This window comes from Triplophysa dalaica, chromosome 9, assembly GCF_015846415.1.
Source record: "Triplophysa dalaica isolate WHDGS20190420 chromosome 9, ASM1584641v1, whole genome shotgun sequence".
NCBI lineage: Eukaryota > Metazoa > Chordata > Actinopteri > Cypriniformes > Nemacheilidae > Triplophysa > Triplophysa dalaica.
The window spans coordinates 16,685,452-16,710,697 of NC_079550.1; the positions used below are offsets into that span (position 1 = coordinate 16,685,452).

At 43.3% G+C, this 25,246-nt stretch overlaps 2 protein-coding genes across 4 annotated transcripts in view; one reads left to right on the plus strand and one right to left on the minus strand.

Annotated features, from left to right (window-relative positions):
• Positions 1-352: 352 nt before the first annotated feature.
• On the minus strand, positions 353-21,364 carry hsph1 (heat shock 105/110 protein 1). Its single transcript, XM_056756036.1, is given in 23 exon segments — positions 353-532; positions 1,094-1,255; positions 2,135-2,245; positions 2,247-2,255; positions 2,571-2,656; positions 2,870-2,996; positions 3,451-3,588; positions 3,765-3,806; positions 3,808-3,876; positions 4,253-4,356; positions 4,359-4,442; positions 4,546-4,706; positions 4,839-4,939; positions 16,256-16,384; positions 16,386-16,485; positions 16,654-16,898; positions 16,987-17,120; positions 17,205-17,304; positions 17,648-17,663; positions 17,665-17,750; positions 17,859-17,996; positions 18,098-18,155; positions 21,183-21,364. Coding segments are annotated over 23 exon segments (2,562 nt in total).
• Positions 20,690-25,246, plus strand: part of b3glcta (beta 3-glucosyltransferase a) — a 49,360-nt gene continuing 44,803 nt past the window's right edge. The window contains exon 1 of one of the 3 annotated variants that reach the window (XM_056756427.1): positions 20,690-21,582. In XM_056756427.1, the coding sequence (XP_056612405.1) occupies position 21,582 (1 nt within the window). In that variant the 5' untranslated portion in view covers positions 20,690-21,581. Of the gene's footprint in view, positions 21,607-21,627; positions 22,127-25,246 lie in introns of those variants that run through there. The other 2 variants (XM_056756426.1, XM_056756425.1) reach the window with 2 other exon arrangements.

The following is a 25,246-nucleotide window of genomic DNA, read 5'->3' on the forward strand; positions in this document are numbered from 1 at the left end:
ATATAAAAAATTAAGTGCAATAACAGCTAAATGGTAACATAGTTTACATGGTGTTAGAAGCTTTTTTTGATAGATTTTCAACTTTGTCAGCATCTCCAATAATGTATGTAATTTAGAAAGATGGTTTTCAATCCAGTACCTCAGAGATGACATATTTTTGTAGGCTAACCTTCAAGTGTGGTTTACTCGACAGAAAGAGTACGCATTTTTCCCATAGACTTTTGGAAGATCGAACTCAATGTGCAACGGGCTTAAACATTTAGAAAAAAACTACAGAAAAATTCAAACGTGCCTCTTTACATCAAATATATAAAACAAAAACAGGTCATGACAAACAATGTTTCCCACCAGGCTACTCAATATTGACACAATTGCATTTCACTTCATTTTCAACAAAATCTGTGTATTCCATTGTAACATCTTCTGGGCTATTCTTGTTGTGTGGGCACTCTGGTGGAATGTTATTATCCATAGGAAAGCTGACCCTTGACTTGGGTTTGGATACATTCTCCTCACAAATGTTGTATAGTGCCTTGAGAATCACAAGAAAAAATGTTTAATAAAAGACAATAAAACTGTTCAATAAACAAACACAACAGTTTCATCAATAAAGTTGATAACATACCCACAGACTAAATGACTTTAACCCTAATTTGTCAAAACTTGCATATCAATTTTAACAAATAAGTCTTTTATCCTAAAAATATTGATTTATAAATTTGTTCATCCAAAAATTAAAATGCTGTCATCATTTACTCACGCTCATGTTATTTCATATCTGCTTAAATTACTCTGTTCCCATGAATACAAAGAAAGATATTTGGAATAATGTTGGTAATTTACTTTTTCTTCCCTAAATTCTTCAAAACATCTCATTATGTGTTCAACAGGACAAAAAATACAGAATTTTCCTTCCTACTATGGTAGCGGATGATGTCACAGAACTTACAATTGCTAGCATTCTTCCAAATATCTTTCTCTGTGTTCATCATTGTAACAAATAGGATGAAACCCCATGTGGCTGCTCAGACATAGAACTCTATAGCTGCTATATTTCCCACAACAAAACATGTTACTGGAAGATTCTCCACACCTGTAATTTCTTCCGGATCTCAGTGCTGTGTATGGCGGGTTCCTGATCGGGTGTGAGTCTATCCTGAGAATTCTGCATGTTTGTCATCCATACATGTGTATCTTCAACACACTCTCTGACTTTGTCCATATCCACAGCATCGATATGACTGTAATTTCCGTTCTGTTGAATAGATTGTATAAGCGATTAAAACTTCATAAATAAGAAAAACGGTTCGAAGGTTAAAAATACATGAAACGTCTTGAGACAACAAAAATAATAATATCACAGTGTAAATAGTTAGTTTGTGAATTTAGTTTTTTTTGTGAATTCATTTTGAAACAAATTATTTACAGAAAGTTAGACGTACAGTTTAATCAAAAAGATAGAAAAAGAGACGGCAAAATAAGGGTTATCATTGCAACTGTTGGGGCCCCATGCACGAAATCACTTACGGCCACCAAATCACTAAGTCCACACCTGGAAGTGATACAGGTTCGAAACAACCCGTTATCAGTAATTAAGACTTTATTTTGGGTGAACTGTTCCTTTAACAATAAACAAGCATCTATGACTTCATCCACAAGTTACTGTGTAACACTCACTCAACGATGAGCGTTATGTGACATATGTATACCACCTTCTGACAGAATAATAATGGCAATTTATGATTAGTGCTTGAAGTTGCACTTTACTGATAGATCCAACATTATTCTTAGCATTTACATTTCCACTTAACATTAAAGGTGAGACAATAAAGTGTGTAATTTCTGCAACAACAGCAGCATCTAATGGAATTGTGATCTTTTTTTTTGCACCTATTTATAAGATAGTATTACAAATTAAGTATTTTACTCATTTTTATTTTTGAAATATTCCCGAAACTAATAACATCCATGTCGAAACCGGACTGTATACGTTACATTGTTTAAGCAAACATTTAACAGCATCTAACATCTCCCTTAGGATGATGCAATATTCATTGAGCTGGAATATTCCTCAAATCCATCAGATGATTTGATAAAATAATAAAGTAAAAGTGGCAGCATGTACAGTACTTACTCCATTCTTAAACTAACAAATAATAATCATGTAGCTCTGCATTTTGGCTGACAGCTCTTCAAACATTTTGGGTCTCTTTATGGACTCCTGGAATCTGTCTTGCACAGGTCGAACCCAGTTTCTGTGGAATAAAACAATACAGCTCTAATGCATCACTGTTTGTAAGCATGAACGCCTCTGCTAGACTCGCTACACACCACAGCCAATTAGCGTTCTTCCTAAAGTGCTACGGATTTTGAAAGCTTCACAAATGAGTCTCCAGCTTTGAAACTAAACGCATGTCATTCCAAATGCCTCGAGCTGTCGAAACAGTGCAAGTCAATTAAAACAGCAAACCGTGGTTGGACATAACTCTACTGTTGTTGTGATAGTCTCAGAGAAAACTAATCTTCCACACAAATGTGTTTGTGTTTATAAGAAGAAGTAAACAACTCACTTGGATGTCTTCCAGCTTGTTAAGGTAGGTCTGTCTATCTTGGTCTTCTCCTTTCTCGTACGGCCAGTTCTCATTCGTTTCGTGTTATTTTATGTTGCGTTAACCAGCCGACAGATTTCTGGTCTGTTCAACTAAATACTTATAAATGAATTATTTATTCTGAATTAATCCTACTAAAAGAATTATAATTCAGAAACAGTGCTCATGAAATAGGAAATATACAAACATCTAGTACTGAAATTCTTCTAAAATGACAAATAGATGCCCCTCTGCAGACAATCTGCAGAGATAATAAATTACCTCAACATTTAGAAACATTTGATACGGGCCCTGAAGCTTGTGTCTTTAAAAATAAACATTTTCTTAGACTGCATTTTTGGCATTGTTTCGCCTTTTCTCTTGCCAATCTTGCTGTGTCATTTTTTTCTGTGTGAGGAAAGAAAGAGTATTTTAGACGGATAGGTTTGACATCACAATGTCTTTATATGTCAAACTTCATAAACCTGTATACTATTTATATGTACTGTATAAGTGAGAAACCTTCATTAAAGGCAAAATAAGAGCACTTTAGTATCTCAGTTGTGTCATGTGGACACCAAGTCAACATTCTGATCTCACAAGTTCTTTCAAGACCAAATTATCTGTGCTGTATTTCCCATAGCAATTGTAAAGCATTATTTTTATTATATTTCTTTGTTATTTATTTAAGTACATCCAACTGACTACTGACTGATTACAAACATCTACATCCCAACCAGAACAGAGCAACCACTGAGCGATAACATTGTCCTCTAGGCCAAAATATTGCATTTGGACCATGAGATATTTTATGAAATAATGATTCACATTTTTCCAGTTAACCCTTGAAAATCTAGAGTACCTCCTGATCGATGTAAGTGCTGAGGCAATTCTTTAGTAACTGCTGGCTTATCGTCTCCTCGATGGAAAGTCCAAAGTGTTTTACCTTCGTCCTTGCTTTTTTAGCATAAGGAGGTTAATTGTTTACCTCTCCGTTCATCTGTGGAGAATGAATAACAACCATTAGCAAAGGGGTACGACAGTCTGTCAAACTGCCAAATGACAATTGCAGTTTAAGTATAGAACATCCAAAGACCGACTTATTGTGTACATACTACCGTATATAAAAGCGAATTGGATTGAGCACATGGTAATTGAGAGATGTGGCTCACTTACATTCAATGCATTTGTATGATTCTGCTCGGTTTTCATGGGGGGGACACTGTGCTGTTGGCAGGCTTTCTTTGTCTATGGAGAGCTGAAAAGAGCTTGTCTCTTGTGTTTTCTCCTAAAATCAAAGTGTGCTGATTACATTCCATGCGATACGGTTGAATCGCAACAAGGTGCCAATCGCCCACTGTCACCCTCATTAAAACCCATTATCATTCATTTTATAAAGCATAACAGTGAGAATTATGTTATAAACTGAATATTTCCAACATAAATGTACCCCCACCACTTTTCCCCCTTCATTTAAGTGATTTTTTGTGTGTACAGACATGACAAAAATTTCTAGAGAATACATAATACAACATAATTTGCTAATTAATTAAAAAGCATTTATGCAAAACAAATATCGTCTGAGATCAAAAATTAGATTTTAATAGCGCACAAGTTATTTGTTAGTACACATTGCCATAGACGGAAAGCCACATGCTACCAACCAAGTCAAAGCCATCTTCATTGTACAACTCCCCATTTATTTCCGTAGTTTCATTCTCATCAGCGCTGACCCTCATGACCGCAGTGGCTGAGGTCACGCTGACTCACCATTGCAATTGACTTCAACTCTGAACTTGACCTTTGTCTTTTCTCCATTCTCCTGCGGTTGAATTTTCTGCACTTTATATTCTCCTGTGGAGTTATCAAATGAAACTTCATACGCATTCACTGCTTCAAAGTCTGATTTGAAATGTGTTAGTATGCTTTGGGCGCCCAAATCTCACTCTGTAATGACCAGAAGGGAAATGCCCTTGATTCTCATCAATTTTTGCCTCTGGAAAGGGCAGCGAGACACCAACCGAATAAAAAGCTTCCAAAATGAAAGGCTTGCTTCTGTAAAACGTGATGATTTTGGCTGAGGGACAGGGATGGTTCCTGCCAAATATCTCATGGCAGCTGGAGGGAAAGGACAGAGGTGCATTGGTATCTGGAACATGTGATCAGATTTGAAGAATAATACAAATTTACACATTTCCCGATGCTTGGCTCAGATATGACAGTTGAGAGTATGCAAACTGAAAGGCTTACGATTTGCTTATATCTGCTTCGTTGGTCCAGGAAAGAGAGATGGGGACAGCATCTGTGATTGTGAAATCTCGTACTTTGAATGCAGGGGACATCATGGCACACTATGGAAACAACATTATGCCACAACATAATTTTTTATGGAATCGAATGTGCAGAATATCAGAAAATACACTGGTTTACTTTAAAGGTCCAGTGTATGAAATTTAGCGGCACCTAGCGGTAAGGTTGCGAATTGGAACCAGCGGCTCACTCCACCCCCTCCCTTTTAAAGCACTACGGTGGCTGACAAAGGACAAAGAAGTCATCACGCTTTTGCTTCTTTGTTGAAGGAGACAACATATTTAAAAAACACGCTCTATAGAGCAGTTTGTTCATTTAGGGCTACTGTAGAAACAACATGGTGAATCATATGCAAGGGGACCCACGCTGTATGTAGATAGAAATAGCTCATTCTAAAGAATTAAAACATAGCTTTTATTATGTAAGGACTTTAAATACCTCTTAACACATAGTTATGTATATTATATTGCATTTCTGTCAATAAGTCCTCCAAATTTACACACTGGACCTTTAAATCTATTACAAAATAAATGGCTGTTTTCAAACTGGTCCTCAACATGTCTCCCACCACAAACTCAGACAGAATACTAAAATGTTTTTTGGATTATAATCATTGTTAAGTTAAAATCCAGTCTTTATAATCTTTATTGACTTTTTAATTCACTTCTTTATTAAAGATGAATTAAAAACTTTCTTAGTCTTTCTGAGTCAAGGCCCAGGAGAATTTCTACAAAATTTTACCAGAAGAAAGAATAAAATCATATCTATAACTGATCAAATATATGTCCACTGAACTTTTTTGGCTCTGTATGCATTTTTGTATGTTAAAATAAACCCATATTCTCTGATATGTAGTTTGGCACTTTGCCGCATAATTTGTCCAATAAATACCAGACTGTTTCGTTTGGAATTAATCCATTTTGTACCACACACATATTTTAATGGTTTAGTCTATTCTAAGAGGGTATTTTGAGCAAATATTGTTCAAAGATGTACATCACTTTTGGCCATTACTGTATTTAAAATAAACAAAATTAAGCACTTAGTTCGAAATTAAAGGGATAGATCACCGAAAAATGAAAATTCTGTTATCATTTACTCTCTTGTCATAAACCTGTATGACTTTGATCTGCACAAAACAAAATAAGATATTTTGAAGAATGTTTGTAACCGGTCTACGGCGGTACCCATTCACTTTTATTGTATGGACACAAAACCAGTCAATGGGTACATTGTTTTATGACCAACATTCTACAAAATACAGCTGAAAGAAAAAGTATGTGAACCCTTTGGGCTTACTTGGATTTCTTTATAAATTGGTCATAAAATGTGTTCTGATCTTCATCTAAGTCACACCAATAGAGAAACACAGTCTGGTTAAACTAATACCGCACAAACATTATACGTTTTCATGCTTTTATTGAACACAACATGTAAACATTCATAGTGCAGGGTGGAAAAAGTATGTGAACCTTTGGGTTTAATAACTGGTTGACCCTCCTTTGGCAGCAATAACCTCAACCAAACGTTTCCTATAGTTGCAGATCAGACCTGCACAACGGTCAGGAGAAATTTTGGACCATTCCTCTTTACAAAAGTGTTTCAGTTCAGCAATATTCTTGGGATGTCTGGTGTGAATCGCTCTCTTGAGATCATGCCACAGCATCTCAATCGGGTTGAGGTCAGGACTCTGACTGGGCCACTCCAGAAGGCGTATTTTCTTCTGTTGAAGCCATTCTGTTGTTGATTTACTGACAGATGGTCTTAAGATTTCCTGCAAAATATCTTGATAAACTTTGGAATTCATTTTTCCATCGATGACAGTAAGCCGTCCAGGGCCTGAGGCAGCAAAGCAGTCCCAAACAATGATGCCCCCTCCACCATATTTCACAGTTGGGATGAGGTTTTGATGTTGGTGGGCTGTGCCTTTTGTTCTCCACACATAGCGTTGTGTATTCTTTCCAAACAACTCAATTTTTGGTTTCATCTGTCCACAGAATGTTTTGCCAGTAGTGCTGTGGAACATCCAGGTGCTCTTTTGCAGGGGCGTCGCAACCGTGGGGGATGTGGGTGTTTTAACACCCACACTTTTCCCGGTGAAAGGGTTAAACACCCGCACTTTTTTTGCAGTTTTTACAAAACGCCTTACAGCAGTCACTCCAGCGTTTCTCTGTCCGCTCTGTGTCTGCGCTCGATGCGGCTGCTTCCTCTCCTCTCCCCTCCCACTCAATCAGAACACCGGCTTTGAGTGTGACCGGATGATGATTGGCTGTTCTGCCTTAAGTCCCGCCTCTCTTGGTGTGTTAGATTTATCGGTTAGCTCGTGCTGAAGAGGCGGGAACGGTTATGGTTATTTACGTGTTCCTTTTCCAGCGACTTTGAATGAGTGTTTATGCTTTCAAAGTTTTTAAATAACCTTGATATGTGTTTGGGGAGATGTTCTGTTTATGTTTTGTTGATATGTCGAGTGTTTTCTGAATTATATTTAGTTTTTAGACTAATGCTAATTGGAAATTGGGATATTGTTCAGAAATAGCTAAATTGGGTTATTTATGTGGCATGCAATGTATAAAGTAACTGTGATGAAGAAGGCAGGGAATTGACGAGGAGGAGGGACAAATTGTCCTTGTTAAGCACTGTATTTATGGGTTTATTGATTTTGATATTTTGAACATTGCTTTTTTTGTTTAGCTGAATACTTTTGTGGATACTTACCTATTATGTTTGATTGTACCTGTTGAAGAACTATGAACGAAAAGTGTATATTATTTTAATGTTTAAAAACAGAAAATTGTTACATTATTTATACCACCAGAGAAAAAGCTTTGTGTGGGTGTTTTTTTATATCTCCCCTTTTTAAGGTGCAAGTAAGCAAACTTTAGCGGTCACAGTCCTGTCAGACCAATGTCACTATCAAGCTTTCCACTGTCTTCCCCCCTGTGATTATTAAAGTTTTTCTGATTCATTAGCAAGGTTGTGTATTTTCACAACAGAGTTTTGACTTATTTTCTGTGTGTTCCGAATGTGTTTTTATACTTTACTAGTGTCACCGGGTGGCTTGATTGCTGGCCATAACAAGCGGCAGCTGAAGGGAATTAAGCTGCGCTTCATTGAAGCACGCGCTCAGGACAAGGGTGTATAAAAGAGTGGTGTTCTGGGCAAGCAAGGTGTGGTGTGGTGTATCTGGGCTGGTGTGTGTCTTGACGGCGGCGTAACCGGAGAGAGCTGAAGGTTGGATGTCTGATCGGTGTTCTAGTGGGAAGAGATTACACAGCAGAGGGGAAGGTCGCTGATGTGTTCACGTCAAACTTCTGCAGTCGCCATCCTTGGAGTCATTCACCCTACAGCAAGAGGAGAAACAGGTCGACTAATCACTGTGGAGATGAAGTGAGTTTGCAGTTTCTGAGAGAGTGAAATACACACGTGTGAGGATTCCTAAGAGTGATTTATGCACGAGTGTGGTGAGGTCTAACGACTGTGTTTCTCCAGAAACTGAGATGAATGACAATTGACGTCTGCATATGAAGATCCTTTTTAATTGATCTGCCTAAAGCTGTGTTCAGGTTTTCCTTTGTGCCCGGAGTGGCGACGGACTCAAGCTGAGCTTGAACACCGCCATTGCCTGTCCCTCGGGGAAGAGGTGAAGCTGTTGTCCTTCCGCCGACTGGTCTACGAACTCACACACCAGCCGAGCCCGAACACCGTCGTTGTCTGTCCCTCGGGGAAGAAGAGAAGTTGCTGTCCTCCCCTGGTTTGTTCTGTGAACTGACACACCAGCCGAGCCCGAACGCCGTCGTTGTCTGTCCCTCGGGGAAGAGGAGAAGTTGCTGTTCTCCCCTGGATTGTTCTGTGAACTTACACACCAGCCGAGCCCGAACACCGTCGTTGTCTGTCCCTCGGGGAAGAGGAGAAGTTGCTGTCATCCCCTGGACCGTTCTGTGAACTTACACACCAGCCGAGTCTGAGCATTGTCGGCTGCCTGTCTCACGAACACTTCCGAGGAGACGAAGGAAGCCACTGTCTCACCCACGAACATTTGCATCACTGCTTTTAATGTTTTAAGTTAATAAAATACTTACCCTTTTAAATCCACTTCTTGTTGTCCGCCTCTTGGTGTCCTCGGGTGTCTGCTCCTCCGGAGTGTGGTTATTGGCCCTCGGCCCTAACATCGGTGACATCACTTTTGGCGTAGTCGGCAGGGTTACCACTCGGAGTTGAGCGGCCGGAGGACCCAGGATGGCGGACGAGGACTTGCCAGCCGTCCGGCAGCCGATGGCATCTATGTTCATGGGAGTTCCGTGGGCTCAAAAGTATGGTGGATCTGGCTCTGAGTTGAGTTTTTCGGACTGGAGGGCGCAAGTGGAGTACTTGGCCGGACTGCAAGGGCTCAGTGAAGCCCAGAAGATACAGTTTGTCTTGAATTCACTTGAGGGGGAGGCGAAGAGAGAAGTCCGAGCAGCACCTGAAGCCGTCCGAGCCACCACACGGGCCATATTCGAATTTCTGTCTGGGCAATACGGTGATTCGACTCCGGTGGCAGTGTTACGAACGCAGTTTTTCAATTGTAAGCAGGTACCTGGGCAGACACTGCGAGCATTCGCTCTGCGACTACGGGAACTGTTCTCCAGGCTGAAGAATCGAGAACATCATGGACTGGGAGAGGAAGAGACACTGTTAAGAGACCAGTTCCTGTTGGGGTTACGAGAAGGTCCAATACGACAGAGTCTGAGGTTACAGCTTCGAAGGGACGCCACCCTGACATTCGAAGATGTACGTAAGGAGGCCCTAGCCTTGGAACAAGATCACCATCAGACTGTAGAAACACCGGTGTGTATGGCTGCAAGTGGAATGAGTGCCCCAACACAGCCCGAACCGACCGACTGGAAGCGGACCCTACGTGCGGAGTTAATGAAAGACGTCCGAGAAGAAATGGCCGAACTCTCAAAATCCATTCTTGGAGAACTCCGCCGTGGACGGCCAGAGCCCCTGCCCCTACCTCGAGAACGTTCGTATTCTGACGGAGGGAGAGATCCGGGAAGACGCACCAGCCGTCCGTTCAGTTCCAGGTTCCAGTGGGATGAGCAGGGGCGCCCGATCTGCAACACCTGCGGAGAGCCCGGACACTACAGCCGCCAATGCGGTTCCCGACGTAGCTCGCAAGGGGGTTTTTAGAACGACCGGCCACTGTGGGTCAAGTGGTCGGGACCCCCCGGATAGACCCTTGTGTGGACTCAGCTCCACGAGACGGCCTAGTGGGACGCTGTCCCCTCCTGGAGATTAAGATCAATGGCGTTACTGTTCGGTGCCTGGTAGACACAGGGTCCCAGGTCACTATGTTGTCTGAGAGTTTGTCCAAAGATCTGTTTGATGCTCATCACTTACCCGAAGCTGAAGTCCCTTGGCTCACCCTGCGTGGGGCAAATGGCCTGCGCATCCCCTACATCGGATACCAGGTCACCAACTTCGAAATTCACGGCACCACAATCCCGAAGAAGGGGGTAGTGATCGTGCGAGACTCCTGTCTGGGAGAACATCGAGCCCTGTTAGGGATGAATGTCATCATGGACTGTTGGGAGGAACTGTTCCAGGCTGGACCTCTTCGTTACACCTCCACAGCCGAGAAGAAGGAGTGGGAGCGTGTTGTGACTGACTGTCGGCGGGTGCAGGTGGCGATTTTCCAACGCGACCGGGAGGACGTGGGTCGGGTGGCCTGCCGGTATGCTGTCTCTGTCCCTGCCCGGAGCGAAGCTGTGGTCTGGGTTCGGCTGCCAGGTCGGACCTATGGCCCTGAAGATTGCCTCCTTGTTGAACCCCACTGGGAGTGCCAGACTGTTGAAGTCGCTCGGGGGTTAACAGTAGCCCGTCGGGGCCGAGTCGCAGTTAAAGTAAGAAACCCGAATACTTACCCCGTCCATCTGTACCGTCACCAACGACTGACCCGTATCACGCCTGTAGACCCCCACCAGGTGAGGGAGGAGCAGGAGGTCCGCTTCTGCCAAGTGAGCGCCACAGTGGTCGAGGTTGGCCTGGCGGAGAAGGAGTCTCGTCCTGGTTCCACTGCACAGGGCATGCCGGGCCACCTTCAGAGCGAGTCCCTGGAAGGAGAGGGCCTAACGGAAGAACAAACCCGCAAACTCCAGAGTCTACTGGCCAAGTGGCAACACGTCTTCTCCACCCACGACGAAGACTATGGGTGTACCGACATAGTCAAGCACGCCATTCCTACTGGAGACGCCCCACCAAGTCGAGAACGATACCGCCCAGTCCCTCCGACTTTGTATACGGAAGTACGAGCCCTACTGAAAGGAATGTTGGGACGAGGAGTTATCCGGGAGAGCAGCAGCCCATGGGCCGCCCCAATTGTCCTGGTCCGCAAGAAGACAGGCTCTTGGAGGTTTTGTGTAGACTATCGGAAACTGAACTTGGTCACCAAGAAGGATGCCTTTCCCTTGCCCCGGATCGAGGATTCCCTTACGGGACTGACCGGCGCCAGCTGGTACTCTACCCTGGACTTAGCGAGTGGCTACTGGCAGGTGAAGATGGAGGAACAGGACCGCGAGAAGACTGCCTTTACCACCCCTTTCGGCCTATTTGAATGGGATCGTATGCCCTTCGGCCTCTGTAACGCTCCTGCGACCTTCCAGAGGCTCATGCAGCGATGCCTGGGAGGGCAGCTGATGGACTCCGCCTTGGTTTACTTAGACGATGTGATCGTGTACTCCCCTGACTTCAATGGTCACTTGTCACACTTGGAGCAAGTCTTCCGGGCAATGGAACGGTATGGACTGAAGCTCCAGCCCGGGAAATGCCAGCTCCTCAGAAGAGAGGTTCAGTTCCTGGGGCACCGGGTGAGCGCTGCAGGAGTGGCTGTTGATCCGGAGAAGGTGTCTGCAGTGCAGGGCTGGGTCCCTCCGAAGACCGTAAGGCAGGTACGGTCCTTTCTTGGATTCGTCGGCTACTACAGACGCTTCATAAAGGACTTCTCAAAAATTGCAAAACCCCTGAATCAGCTGCTGGCCGGTACCGGTAACTCGCGGAGCCGAAGTTCCCCTACCATCACCTGGAGTCAGGAGTGCGAGACCGCCTTCCACCGACTCAAGCAGGAGTTGTTGCAGGCCCCCATTCTGGCTTACGCCGATTTCACCCAGCCTTTCGTCCTCTACACTGACGCTAGCAATAGCGGGCTGGGAGCCGTACTGGCCCAACGACAAGACGGGACAGAAAGGGTCATTGCCTACGCCAGTCGGAGCCTCCACCCTGCTGAACGGAACGATGCCAATTACAGCTCTTTTAAAATTGAGCTGCTGGCCCTGAAGTGGGCTCTGTGCGAGAAGTTTAAGGATTACCTGTGGGGAGCCGAAGTGCTGGTAGTAACCGACAACAGTCCGCTGGTACACCTGCAGACCGCGAAGCTGGGAGCGGTGGAGCAGCGGTGGGTGGCCCAGCTCGCCAACTTCAACTATCGGCTACAATATCGACCAGGCCGAGAGCACATAAATGCCGATGTCCTGTCCCGATTACCACCAGCTAGGGAAGGGGGAACTTCAGGGCCAGAACCAGAAGAAGGGCTGATGGTGGGAGTGGTGGAAGCACCTGGAGCACGAGCGGAAGGTATACCAGCAAATTGGGGATGGGACCCTCATCGATGGAGGGAACGGCAAGAGCAGGATGAAGGGCTGGCTACCCTGTGGACTTACCTGGAGAGGAACAAATTCCCTGGGGTGGAGGAACGACAGGGACATCCGGTGAGGGTAAAGAAGCTTCTGGGGCAGTGGAAGAGGCTGAAGTTGCGAGATGGTGTGATCTGTAGGTCTGTTCTGGACTCGAGGACCCATGAGATGGTGTCTCAGGTGGTGGTGCCCGAAGCACAGATTCAGCCGTTGCTCCAGGCCTATCATGACCAGTTAGGACATCAGGGCCAAGAACGGACCGTATCACTACTGCGTCGACACTTCTTTTGGAGTGGTATGGAAGAGTCGGTGGGGAGGTATGTACAAGGATGCCCCCGTTGCACGCTGTTCAAGTCCCGGCGAGACGTGAGGGCCCCTATGGTTCCGGTGCGACCCAGAGCCCCGTTACATATGGTGGCTATGGACTTCCTGACCTTAAGTCGCCCAACAGACCGCTACCAGAACATCTTGGTAGTGACTGACTTGTTCACTAAGTACGCTTGGGCCATACCAACCTTGGACCAGACCGCCGCCACCACTGCCGGTGCCCTATGGAGACACGTCTTCCAGCCCTTTGGATGTCCCGAGACGCTCCATTCTGACCAAGGGCCGAACTTTGAGTCCCGTGTCATCCAGGAGCTATGCAGTCTGTACGGATGCCGGAAAACCCGCACCACGCCTTATCACCCACAGGGGAACGGAGGGTGCGAACGCTTCAATCAGACGCTCTTGAGTCTACTGGGAACACTAGATGCAGACCACCAAGGTTACTGGACGGACAGCCTGCCGGCTCTGGTGCAGGCCTATAATAACAGCATCCACAGCACAACGGGGTATGCCCCGACTTACCTGATGTTCGGGAGGCATGTGCGCCTGCCCACAGATCTGCTGTTAGGAGCAGTCCCGGCTGAAGCTCCCGCCACCACCACTGAATGGGTACACCGACACCATCGTCAACTCCACTCTGCCTATGACAAGGTAACCAAGCATCTGGAGGCAGCAGCAAAGAAGAACAAGAGATTGTACGACCGCACCGCTCGAGAGGCTCCTTTGTTACCCGGAGAACGGGTACTGGTGCGGGATAACCGGCGCCAGGGGAAGGGTAAACTCAGCGACCGGTGGGAAACCACCCCCTACGTAGTGGAGCAACAGCAAAGGCCTGACCAACCCGTGTACACCATCCGTCCCGAGGGTAAGTCAGGCCCTGTGAGAGTCCTGCACCGAAACCTGCTGCGTCCTTGTCCAAATTACCTGCGACAAGAGACTGAGGCGCCGCCAGCACCTGTGGCCCCTGCACCAACTTGGGTGGGCTGGCCTATGATCCGAAGGGCCCCCACTCCTGAGCCCAGGGAGGGGGAGGCCGAGGCCCCAGCTCGACGCTCCCAACGGGAGACTAGAGGAGTACCCCCTGCAAGATACAGAGAATGGGAGTCGGGACCCCGTTCTCGGGACTAGAACGGATCCGGTGGGGGAGGGTGTCACCGGGTGGCTTGATTGCTGGCCATAACAAGCGGCAGCTGAAGGGAATTAAGCTGCGCTTCATTGAAGCACGCGCTCAGGACAAGGGTGTATAAAAGAGTGGTGTTCTGGGCAAGCAAGGTGTGGTGTGGTGTATCTGGGCTGGTGTGTGTCTTGACGGCGGCGTAACCGGAGAGAGCTGAAGGTTGGATGTCTGATCGGTGTTCTAGTGGGAAGAGATTACACAGCAGAGGGGAAGGTCGCTGATGTGTTCACGTCAAACTTCTGCAGTCGCCATCCTTGGAGTCATTCACCCTACAGCAAGAGGAGAAACAGGTCGACTAATCACTGTGGAGATGAAGTGAGTTTGCAGTGTCTGAGAGAGTGAAATACACACGTGTGAGGATTCCTAAGAGTGATTTATGCACGAGTGTGGTGAGGTCTAACGACTGTGTTTCTCCAGAAACTGAGATGAATGACAATTGACGTCTGCATATGAAGATCCTTTTTAATTGATCTGCCTAAAGCTGTGTTCAGGTTTTCCTTTGTGCCCGGAGTGGCGACGGACTCAAGCTGAGCTTGAACACCGCCATTGCCTGTCCCTCGGGGAAGAGGTGAAGCTGTTGTCCTTCCGCCGACTGGTCTACGAACTCACACACCAGCCGAGCCCGAACACCGTCGTTGTCTGTCCCTCGGGGAAGAAGAGAAGTTGCTGTCCTCCCCTGGTTTGTTCTGTGAACTGACACACCAGCCGAGCCCGAACGCCGTCGTTGTCTGTCCCTCGGGGAAGAGGAGAAGTTGCTGTTCTCCCCTGGATTGTTCTGTGAACTTACACACCAGCCGAGCCCGAACACCGTCGTTGTCTGTCCCTCGGGGAAGAGGAGAAGTTGCTGTCATCCCCTGGACCGTTCTGTGAACTTACACACCAGCCGAGTCTGAGCATTGTCGGCTGCCTGTCTCACGAACACTTCCGAGGAGACGAAGGAAGCCACTGTCTCACCCACGAACATTTGCATCACTGCTTTTAATGTTTTAAGTTAATAAAATACTTACCCTTTTAAATCCACTTCTTGTTGTCCGCCTCTTGGTGTCCTCGGGTGTCTGCTCCTCCGGAGTGTGGTTATTGGCCCTCGGCCCTAACATCGGTGACACTAGTATCACACATTTAAATGGGAAGCTTTTTATATCTTGTATGTTATACCTTTTGTACCTTTCTGTCATTACGTTCAAGGTTTTCATTGTTTACAAACAAAACACATCCATCCCCCGCACTTTTGAAAAGCTTGCTACGCCCCTGCTCTTTTGCAAACTTCAAACGTGCTGCAATTTTTTTTTTGGACAGCAGTGGCTTCCTCCGTGGTGTCCTCCCATGAAGTCCATTCTTGTTTAATGTTTTCCTTATTGTAGATTTGTCAACAAAAATGTTAGCATGTGCCAGAGATTTCTGTAAGTGTTTAGCTGACACTCTAGGATTCTTCTTCACCTCATTGAGCATTCTGCGCTGTGCTCTTGCAGTCATCTTTACAGGACGACCACCCCTAGGGAGTGTAGCAACAGTGGTGAACTTTCTCCATTTGTAGACAATCTGTCTTACCATGGACACATGGACATCAAGGCTTTTAGATATACTTTTGTAGCCCTTTCCAGCTTTATGTAAGTCAACAATTCTTGATCGTAGGTCTTCTGAGAGCTCTTTTGTGCGAGGCATGGTTCACATCAGACAACGCTTCTTCAGAACAGCAAACTCAAAACTGGTGTGTGTTTTTTATTGGACAGGCCAGCTTTAATCAACACATCCAATCTCATCACATTGATTGGACCCCAGGTTGGCTGACTCCTGGCTCCCACTAGCTCTTGGAGAAGTCATTAGCCTAGGGTTTCACATACTTTTTCCACCCTGCACTATGAATGTTTACATGTTGTGTTCAATAAAAACATGAAAACATATAATGTTTGTGCGGTATTAGTTTAAGCAGACTGTGTTTCTCTATTGTTGTGACTTAGATGAAGATCAGAACACATTTTATGACCAATTTATGAAGAAATCCAACTAAGCCCAAAGGGTTCACATACTTTTTCTTTCAACTGTATCTTCTTTTGGCTTCTGCCGAAGAAAGCCAGTCATACAGGTTTGAATTTAAAAGAGGGTGAGCAAATCACAGAACTTTTGTTTTTGGGTGAACTATCCCTTTAATATTATGTTATATAGCAATGTAGAATTAAACATACCTGTAATGCACAGCCTCTGGCCACTGCCTCATCTGCATTTAAAGTAGTGCTCACATCCCTCTTGAAGAACTTACAGATCTGAGCCTTCACCGCAGGTATCCGTGTCGCTCCCCCAACAATCTTTACCGCGACTGATGTCCTGAAGCTGTGTGCGAGCCTGTTCTTAAGCTGCCACCAGAGAAACGGTCACCCTCTCTATCAAATCGGCACACAGCTCTTCAAATTTAGCCCTATATGGAGAAACACATTTACTTCCTCTCTTGCTTGAACAACTTTGTTGTTATTCCAGCTGTTCCCTCATAAACATTTGGCTGCAAATGATCTGTGATGGCAACCCAATATGGTTTAACTTAATTGATATGGTTATTTATATCATGATGATATATTCTGAAGCGTACCTGTTCATAAATCCAGAGACATCCTTATCATCCACAAAGCACTCGATGTTCAGAGGAATGTCTGTGGAGTTGCCGCTCATCAGTTTATTGAGCTTCTCACACTCCTGCGTCAGTCGCAGTAGAGCTCGAACCCTGTACTTTACATCAAGTTTGTCCTTTGCCTTAAACTCAGCACATAAGTATTCCACCAGCCTCTGATCAAAGTCATTCCCCCCCAAATATGGATGAAAGTCAGTCGACAGTACCTGCAAAGTACAGAGCGTGCATTAATATGCCTCAAAATGCAAACCTGCGGAGAAATCTACAGTTCATCAGATGAATTCAGATGCTCACCTTCAGCTTTCCTTTATTGAACGCACAAACGGAAACCTGGAGACCTGAATGGCCCATGTTCAGAAACACCACAATCTTTAGCTTCTCGTCAGCGCCTGGGAGATCTTCCTTGTATATGCCATTGTTTAAAGCCACTGGGATGACAAACAACAGAAGTGTCAATATTGCTTTAGATGTGACAAAGTGCTGTTGAATTGAAAAGCGAGTTCAAAAGAAACCTGCTGTGTTATCATTCATAAGCTTCACGCAGTTCAAACCGGCGATCTTTGCAGCATCCAGCACGGACCTTCTTTCTGAATCAATGAAGAATGAGGGGATCTATTCATAATAAAATAATTTGCACGGCCAAAGAAAAAACACACACAAACATACCGTCCGATTGGCTGCTTGCACTTTCAAGGAGATTAACAAGGCCTGGTTCAAATGGACTGTGGTCTCAGTGAAGACTTTTTTTAACACATCATGACAGGCCTTTATATCACTTTAATACACTATTAGCATTATCAATTATTTTGAAAGAAAAATTATGCGGTTAAAGCTTCTATTTCTGCTCCATGCCTCTGGTATCCTTTAAATATCAAACAAGGGAAAAATGATGTCTTTGGTTATTTAAGGCTACATTACACATTTAATGTTTTTTAGAACCTTCTGGAAAACTCACAGAGATGACACACTGGCACGTTCTTCTGTAGATTCGCCTCTGTGATATCTTTCATTTTGGTTATCAACATAGCTGTGATCTGCTCAGCGCTTAAGTGATGCTCCTCATTGAGGTACATGTTATTAAAACAGGCAGGTTAATCTCTCCTCCAATATCTCCATCACTGATGCAAACAATATGTTCCTGTTACACATAAGACAACAGTGTTTACCTTAAGACCAACGCTCCCGTCACTTAGTGGTACCAAGTCATATGGTAAACTCCCTCTTTCACTTTGAACGTGATCCTCAAACAACCTGCCATGCTGTCTCTTTAAATGAAAGACGGTGCTTCTGGGATTGGATATCATCTAAAAGTTTTATAAAGGAGCAATGATGACACATCATGATAGATCTGACTTAAACGTAAGCGACAAAAATGAGAAGCGTTTAGATTTTATTTTAGGCCTACCTGGTTTCTCGCAGCGTTTCCTATAATTCTGTTCTTTGAACAACATGATACAACAGCTCTGCCAGAATATTAAGAAGTATATTAAACGTCATCTTTTCACTGTTCACTCAAAAATGAAAATTATGACATGAAGTAATTCTTCGTTCTGTTGAACACAAAGCAAGATATTTGGAAGAATGTTAGTAGCTGAGATTTCTGGGGCACCATTGACTACTATTATTTGGGCTTCAGATGTGCCCCAGAACTGTTTTCCTAAATTCTTTGAAATGTTTTATTTTGTGTTCAAACCAAAAAAAATGTTTCTAATGGTAGTCAATAGTGACCCAGAAAGCTCAGTTACTAACATTTTTCAAATATCTTTCTTTGTGTTCAACCAAACAAATACATTAAAACAGGTTTGGAGCATCTTGATGGGTAGAATTTTTATTTTGGGGTTAACTATCCCTTTAATGACCTGACAAGCTAGATTAAACACTCCAAATATCAATAGTAAAGATAACATATATTTATTTTATTTCAGGGAATATGGGTCTTATTCTTTGGCATCTCTGGAAAAAATTGTCCGTAGGGTGTGAGTGCATGAGTGTGTGAGTGGATGAGTGAGTGTGTGTGCCCTGCGATGGGTTGGCACTCCATCCAGGGTGTATCCTGCCTTGATGCCCGACGACTCCTGAGATAGGCACAGGCTCCCCGTGACCCGAGGTAGTTCGGATAAGCGGTAGAAAATGCAATGGGTCTTATTCTAATAAAAAATGATTAAAAAAATTACAGCACTTAAGCATATAAATACAACTATATCATCAGTTATTAACGTTTTGTTAATGCTCTCTTGTTTTTTATTAGAAGGCCTGTCTCCCGGGCCTTTATTCTAGCTCTTTGTATGTGTTGTGTGTAATTGCCAAACCAAAAAAAAAATGTATTTCAAAGCTGAACTTCAGTTTACACTAAACACAAATCTATATGAAACATCTTAAATATGCCTTTACTAATATATAAGAATAAAAGGTAAAATGTCAATTTTCCAAAGTAAGACATATGGCAACCAAAAATACAATTTATTTGGCTATTTAATCTATTATTGTACAGCTTGTGAAGTTTGGAAACACTGTGATAATTGAGGAACCATACTTTTTTTGTGAGTGATTTATGAATAGTAGCACTGCATATTTATACAGCAAGCAGACATGACATCCTTAAGTTAGGGTGACCACCTGCTAATAAGCCCAAGGGGGGACAAGGGGTGTGTTTCTGAGGGACAATGTGGGACACTGCCTGGCGCGGCGGTGCCCCCACCCCCCGGACAGACTCACTGATAGTGGTTTACCCATTTCTAGCACATACCACCTAATATGGTATATTAATAATGCCCTATTCCCCTAAACATGTGTAATAGCTGATGTATGCTCATGAATAGGCCAGCCAATGTATATTTTTTTAAAATAAAGATTCACAATATTTTGAACATTCAATGAATTGACAAATGCACTTCCACTTACGATTTACTTTAGCTATTTCATTTTCCCAGTCTTTCTTGAACCCACACCGTCTCTTTTTAATTAATGGCTCAGACCAGTGGCGTTGCTAGGCCCTTTTTAGGGGAGCTAAAGTTCTAGCTCAGCCCCCCCCCTAAAATATTGTGTGTAATGTAATCTGTACAAGAATTCGAGATCGCTTTATAGGCCCCTTTAAAACTCATATTATGAAAACGGCGTTAGGCTGCGTAATTTAGCGCATTCTTCAGTTCACACAGTAGCACATTGGAGTTAACGTCATTAGCAGAGTAACTTTACAAGGTGTGTTCATTAACATGACATCTGCATTTTTGCCATTCTTTGTTATAAATGCATTCTAATATGATGTGGAAGCGATACAAGACCCTTTCCCATTCACTATTTAAAAGTGTTATGTGCGTTCACCCCTCGTTAACTATTTGTGAACGTTACCTCAAGCCAAATGAAAGCACTAAACACCAATGACGGCATACCTCGACGATCAAGATGATATTGTAGCGCACAGAAAGTGTAATTAATGATGATGTGCTATAGTTAGAGAGAGTCGACGGTAGTTTTGACAGCTCTGTAAAGAGGACGGGCAGATAAGAGTTACTGTAGTTCAGCCCGGTGCGGCAGTGTTATTCATTGTTCTGAGTTCTGAGGAAATAAAAGTGTACAGAAGCTCTATGTCGTTTTCAGACGCTTCAGTATTTTTATCATTCATTGAAAACATATTGTGGAGGTAATAGATGAACACACAGTCATGCAGAGAGAGTGACAGCGCTAGTGCTAAACAGAATGAATGGCAGAGAAACATATTAAGTTATTTTTACTAAATAATGATTCAGCAGTTGATTGTGACATTTTATTTTATGGATTTGTGACTGTTGTTGTCACTTTGAAATATAAATGTTGCAGATTGACCGATTAGGCTAATGTGATATTCATTTGAACAACAATAACTTGTATTTATGCTTTTCTGCATATTCTTTATTAATGATTTATTTTAGTAACGTATACAATATGTGGTTATTAGAGTGTGGCTCTCTCTATATATATATCCTCATTGGAGGCTGAGCCCCCCTAATATTGAAAACCTAGAATCGCCCCTGGCTCAGACTCAGTCTCTTTCTCCATTTTGCAAAATTGGAGCGCGCATCTAAAAGTTCCTTTCCAGTGTGTGAATGTGCGCGCGCTGTCATGACAACATCGGAACAACCTAGTCAGCAGTTCAACTGATGGGTGGGTGTGGCAACAGTAGCGTGCTGAACTCTCAAGTAATGTTCGTTTGGCTGCCTGGGGCTCGATGATATAGAGCGACAAACTTTTTTTTGAGCAAGCATTGATTATGCGTGACACGGTCTCAATTTGCGGGACGCATGAATTGGGCTTCAAACGCTGTGCGCGCACGCGCTACGCGGGACGGGTGGTCACCCTACCTTAAGTATGACTAATGCTCACTTGGAAACCCTTCAGCATGCGTGAATGCAATATGTGGAGTATATCAAAAATGTGTGCATCTGATGCACTGGCAGCACCTGCAATCTATCTAACGTTACATGAATTAACATACGCAAACGCACTCCATTTACGGCGTGCTTCTGTCTGTGAAGAAGCGAGCAATTATATCTCGTTTCAGCGAACTTTCCGTAAACTTCCAGCCCATCCAGAGCACCGCAGTACGGCTGTCACCGCAGAAGTGGACTACTTCATGCAGCGCTGCGCAGACCAGAAGGCGTATAACATTGGCTATCGCGATAGCATGGCTGTGCATTTAACAGTCTGTATTTTGAAATGATCTCGCGATAGCTTGATGTCATCCAACGTTTACAGCCCTGCGTAAAAGACAACGCATCGACTGCGTTTGGATTTCCAGAGCTTTCGCCCAAAGCGTCCGCCGCGTTTCTATAGTAACCGCGGGCCAGGACGGTTTTATTTTAAGGGCGTGCGGAATCCTGTGGTTGAATTTGGCAGTCAGCAGACGCGTGAAAAGTGAGGAAAACACCGAAAACAAAAGTATGAGAATGTTATATTTTTTAATACATCTAGTAACGATGTCTCTGAAGGACTCTGACGTTTACGTCATTAATGTGAGTGCGTGACGTGCGGTCGTGACTCCTTTTCAGGTCACGTACCACATTTTGTATTCAAATATAATATCACTCTTATGAAGGAGGCTAAACGAGCACGTTTTCATAAAGAATAATCTCCAGCTTGGCAAAACAGCTACACTAACTACAACTAAGCATTTAGCATAAACATTGTAACGGCACTTTAAGTAGGAGTGCTGCCTTTTGTAGTTCATGAATTGGCCGGTAGAGGGAGCAGCCGACACGCGTGTTCAACAGGAAATGTCCTCACAAAACAAAGCGCTGCGATGATTCTCTAAGCACAGAAGTGAGTGTGGTGCCAACACTCTTCTCCCGCACAACCACAGCGTCCTGACGCTGCGTTATCCGCGCTTTTCTTACTATGCTTTCCAAAAGCCCCCGTTACGGACACAGTGTCGCTAAATGTTTCCTGCTTTTTTCGCTTGGTGAGTAGCTTTCTCTTCTCCAAAATCGGAAGGAAGTTTTCCAATTCGGTTTGTTGTTTGTTTGATGGAGTGATGCGGTAGACTTCTTATTTGACACTTTAACTGATGGAAAGCGTACAGTGTGGAGGGTGACAGTTGTTAGTGGTATGAAAGGTACGAAAGGTATATTGGCATATTTAAAAAGATGCACAAATAACACTTTACAATTTTGATTGTGGTATGTGTTTAAAATACATACATTAAATATGTTCACAGTTGAGTAGCGCAAATCGGATGTAACATACCACGAGCATGCATGCTGTTTCAAAGTTTACTTGCAAGCTATACGTTTATTAGTTTGCTGGGAGAAGAAGAAAAATGCCACGTACTGAGACGTGGGTCTTTAAAACAAACGCTTTAGTTTTGCAGGAGTTTTGCAAATGATAGTAAATGTCGTGTGGTGGTGTGTTAAACTTAGTGAAAAATAGCTTGTAGACAGCATTTTGTGTGTTGGTCTGTGTCTCAAAACCTAGTGGTCTGCCTACCAAGAGCATATACCAATTATGGGTATCATCTGGCTATGTGTCAAAAGTAGTAAGCAGCCTCTAAGAAGAAGACATTTATGTGCATCATAGATGTGCCAGGCAATGTCCTAAAAACCTAATGAGCGAGCAACCTACAGCAAACAACATTTTTGGGCATCATCATGGGTGTGTTTGACTCTCAAAACCTAGCCTGCTACCTATTTGTGTTGCTGTTTTGGACACTGTGTGTTATTTGCAGCAAGGTTCTCTAGTCTTAACATTAATAATTCATTGAACAGACCCAATGCGTAGTAGTCTAAAACGCAACGGTTTGGAGAAGATTTTGTTTTGTTGGCAGAAGACTTGAGAGAAGCTTCCTTCCTTTTTTAAACTCCTCGTCTTAAAATTAAACATCAAACTGTTTTATTCTGGGCATCAGTGTCAGTTATATGGTTTAATGCCTTGATCAATATCTTATACATATGTCTAATATGAGTACTTGTGCATAGGGTCGTAAAGAAAGCACCAAACTGCTTTCCATGCGGTGAAATATGAAGTTAGGATAGATTAAGTAAGCCTGCATGTCAGTCACGTATATGAATTGTATTTAGGTTGTCAGGTTTAACTCTTCACTCATTTCTTTTGTAAAGAGCAGGATCCTACTAACCTGATGTGTTTATCTTACACATTGAACCACTATTAAACATGGTGATGTATGGTGTGCTGTAGCTTAAAGGGAAAATTAACTGTAAATTATATACTGTATGTATAAAATATTTTGTAGGGATGCACAATAAATTATCGGCATATCGGTATTGGCCGATACCGATAACATAAAAAAATGACCATAATTTATCGTGCATCCCAAAAAATATGATAATAAAAATTGAGGCCTATGTATTAAAACCGATAAATCATAAACTAATTTCCTCTGGTTAAACTTCTTCAGCTGCATTGTGCTAACAGTTAAAATACAGTACAGCACTATCTTTCTGTCATGATCATTCACTTACTAGTATTAGCAAAAAACATTGTTGATGTAGGTAGAGTATGTTGAAGATATTTATGCATGTGTAAATTATAGGAACAAAAGCATATTGTTTGAATCGGACTGCTGTCTGAATGCTTTCTTTCTTGAGACCTGTTAGACATGTGGCTATTAAGACCATATTTCTGGGTTGCTCTGGAAGAACATATATAATTTGTTTATAAATTTGATATAAATCATGATTTTCACGTGAAAAAAGAAAATGGTTACCTTGTTTTGTGCAGTGGATGTTATCGAATAATAGCAGTTGTCCACGTTTTGCTTTTTATTTCGTTTTATAGTAACAGTTAGAAACTTTATATCGGCCAATATATTGGTAATAGACTTCCAATGTTAAAGAATTATCGGTTATCGTTATCGGCCACAATTTACATATTGGTGCAACCCTAATATCTTGTCTCAGACTTTATGGCACTTCATAATTTGTTGTCAGAATTAATTGTGTGCATCTAAAAGTATTTTGTTATATTAAGAAATAAAAGCCTTATTGAGGGTTCTTGTAGTGCAAGCATCTTTCTGTTACACTGTGTCTACACCGGAGGCGACGCATCACGACACACGAGTCACGACACAACAAAAAACAATAGAACCCCATTAAAACCCTTTATCATTTTTTATTTAAGTGTGACGCGACAAACCCAAGAAGAACAAAGCATTTGTCTTGTTGTTTCACATTGCACCGCTCGCGTGGTGTAGTAGACATGGAGTAAATTCTGAGAAATAATAAAAATTTCTAAACAATTTATGGCCACAATCTAAATGAACAATATATTGCTTTACAAGGATGCAAACGCATGCTGTTAAGCAATGAGACTTGCAGTAACTAATTATTTGGAGGTACTAACCTACTTTCAGTAACATCGACACCTGCCTGGTTATTTTCATCATTTCTCCGCGCCCTGTAGGGCAACTCCGGCACAGGGGTCCTTTGAAGATGTGTATATGTGCAGATATCAGCACCATCCTGTATTATTTATGATGAGCAGCACTTTTAGAGACATCGTATCTTTTCTGTGTATCTGCAGGCAGGAGCGATCAGTCACAGGCCGGTGCGGTTTTGAAGCGAGGCAGAGATAATAAAGAGGGCCATTTAGGATGTGCATCTAAAATGTTTTGTTAGTTGATGAGGTAGCACAGAGAGAAGAAAAATAACCAGCAGGTGTTTTGTTAAGCCGTCCCTTGGAGCCTTTCACACAGATGTTTCTCCATTCCCGTGAAAGTTAGATTCCGATGCTTGAGGTGGGAGTCTGTTTAAGTTAACAGTTTCGAGAGATAACAGTGCTGTTTACACCTGACAGTTTGAAAGATAAACATTTCACGATGTCTAAAAAAGTGTCCGTCAAATATGCATCCAAAAGTTCTGCAGGAAGTACAGGGATAGAGGAGGGGCATGAAATCACTTTGGCTGTGCGAATCCTTGCGCTCTGTTCTGCTTATCTGTGAGAGGCAGTCTTTAGGATTTGGCTTAGGTTTGAAAGCCATGGGAGATGGATACAACCTAGGGATTTAGGATGCGCAAAGGAATGCTAATGTGTGGGTTCAGACTGGTGTCTTTAAATGTAAAGTGAA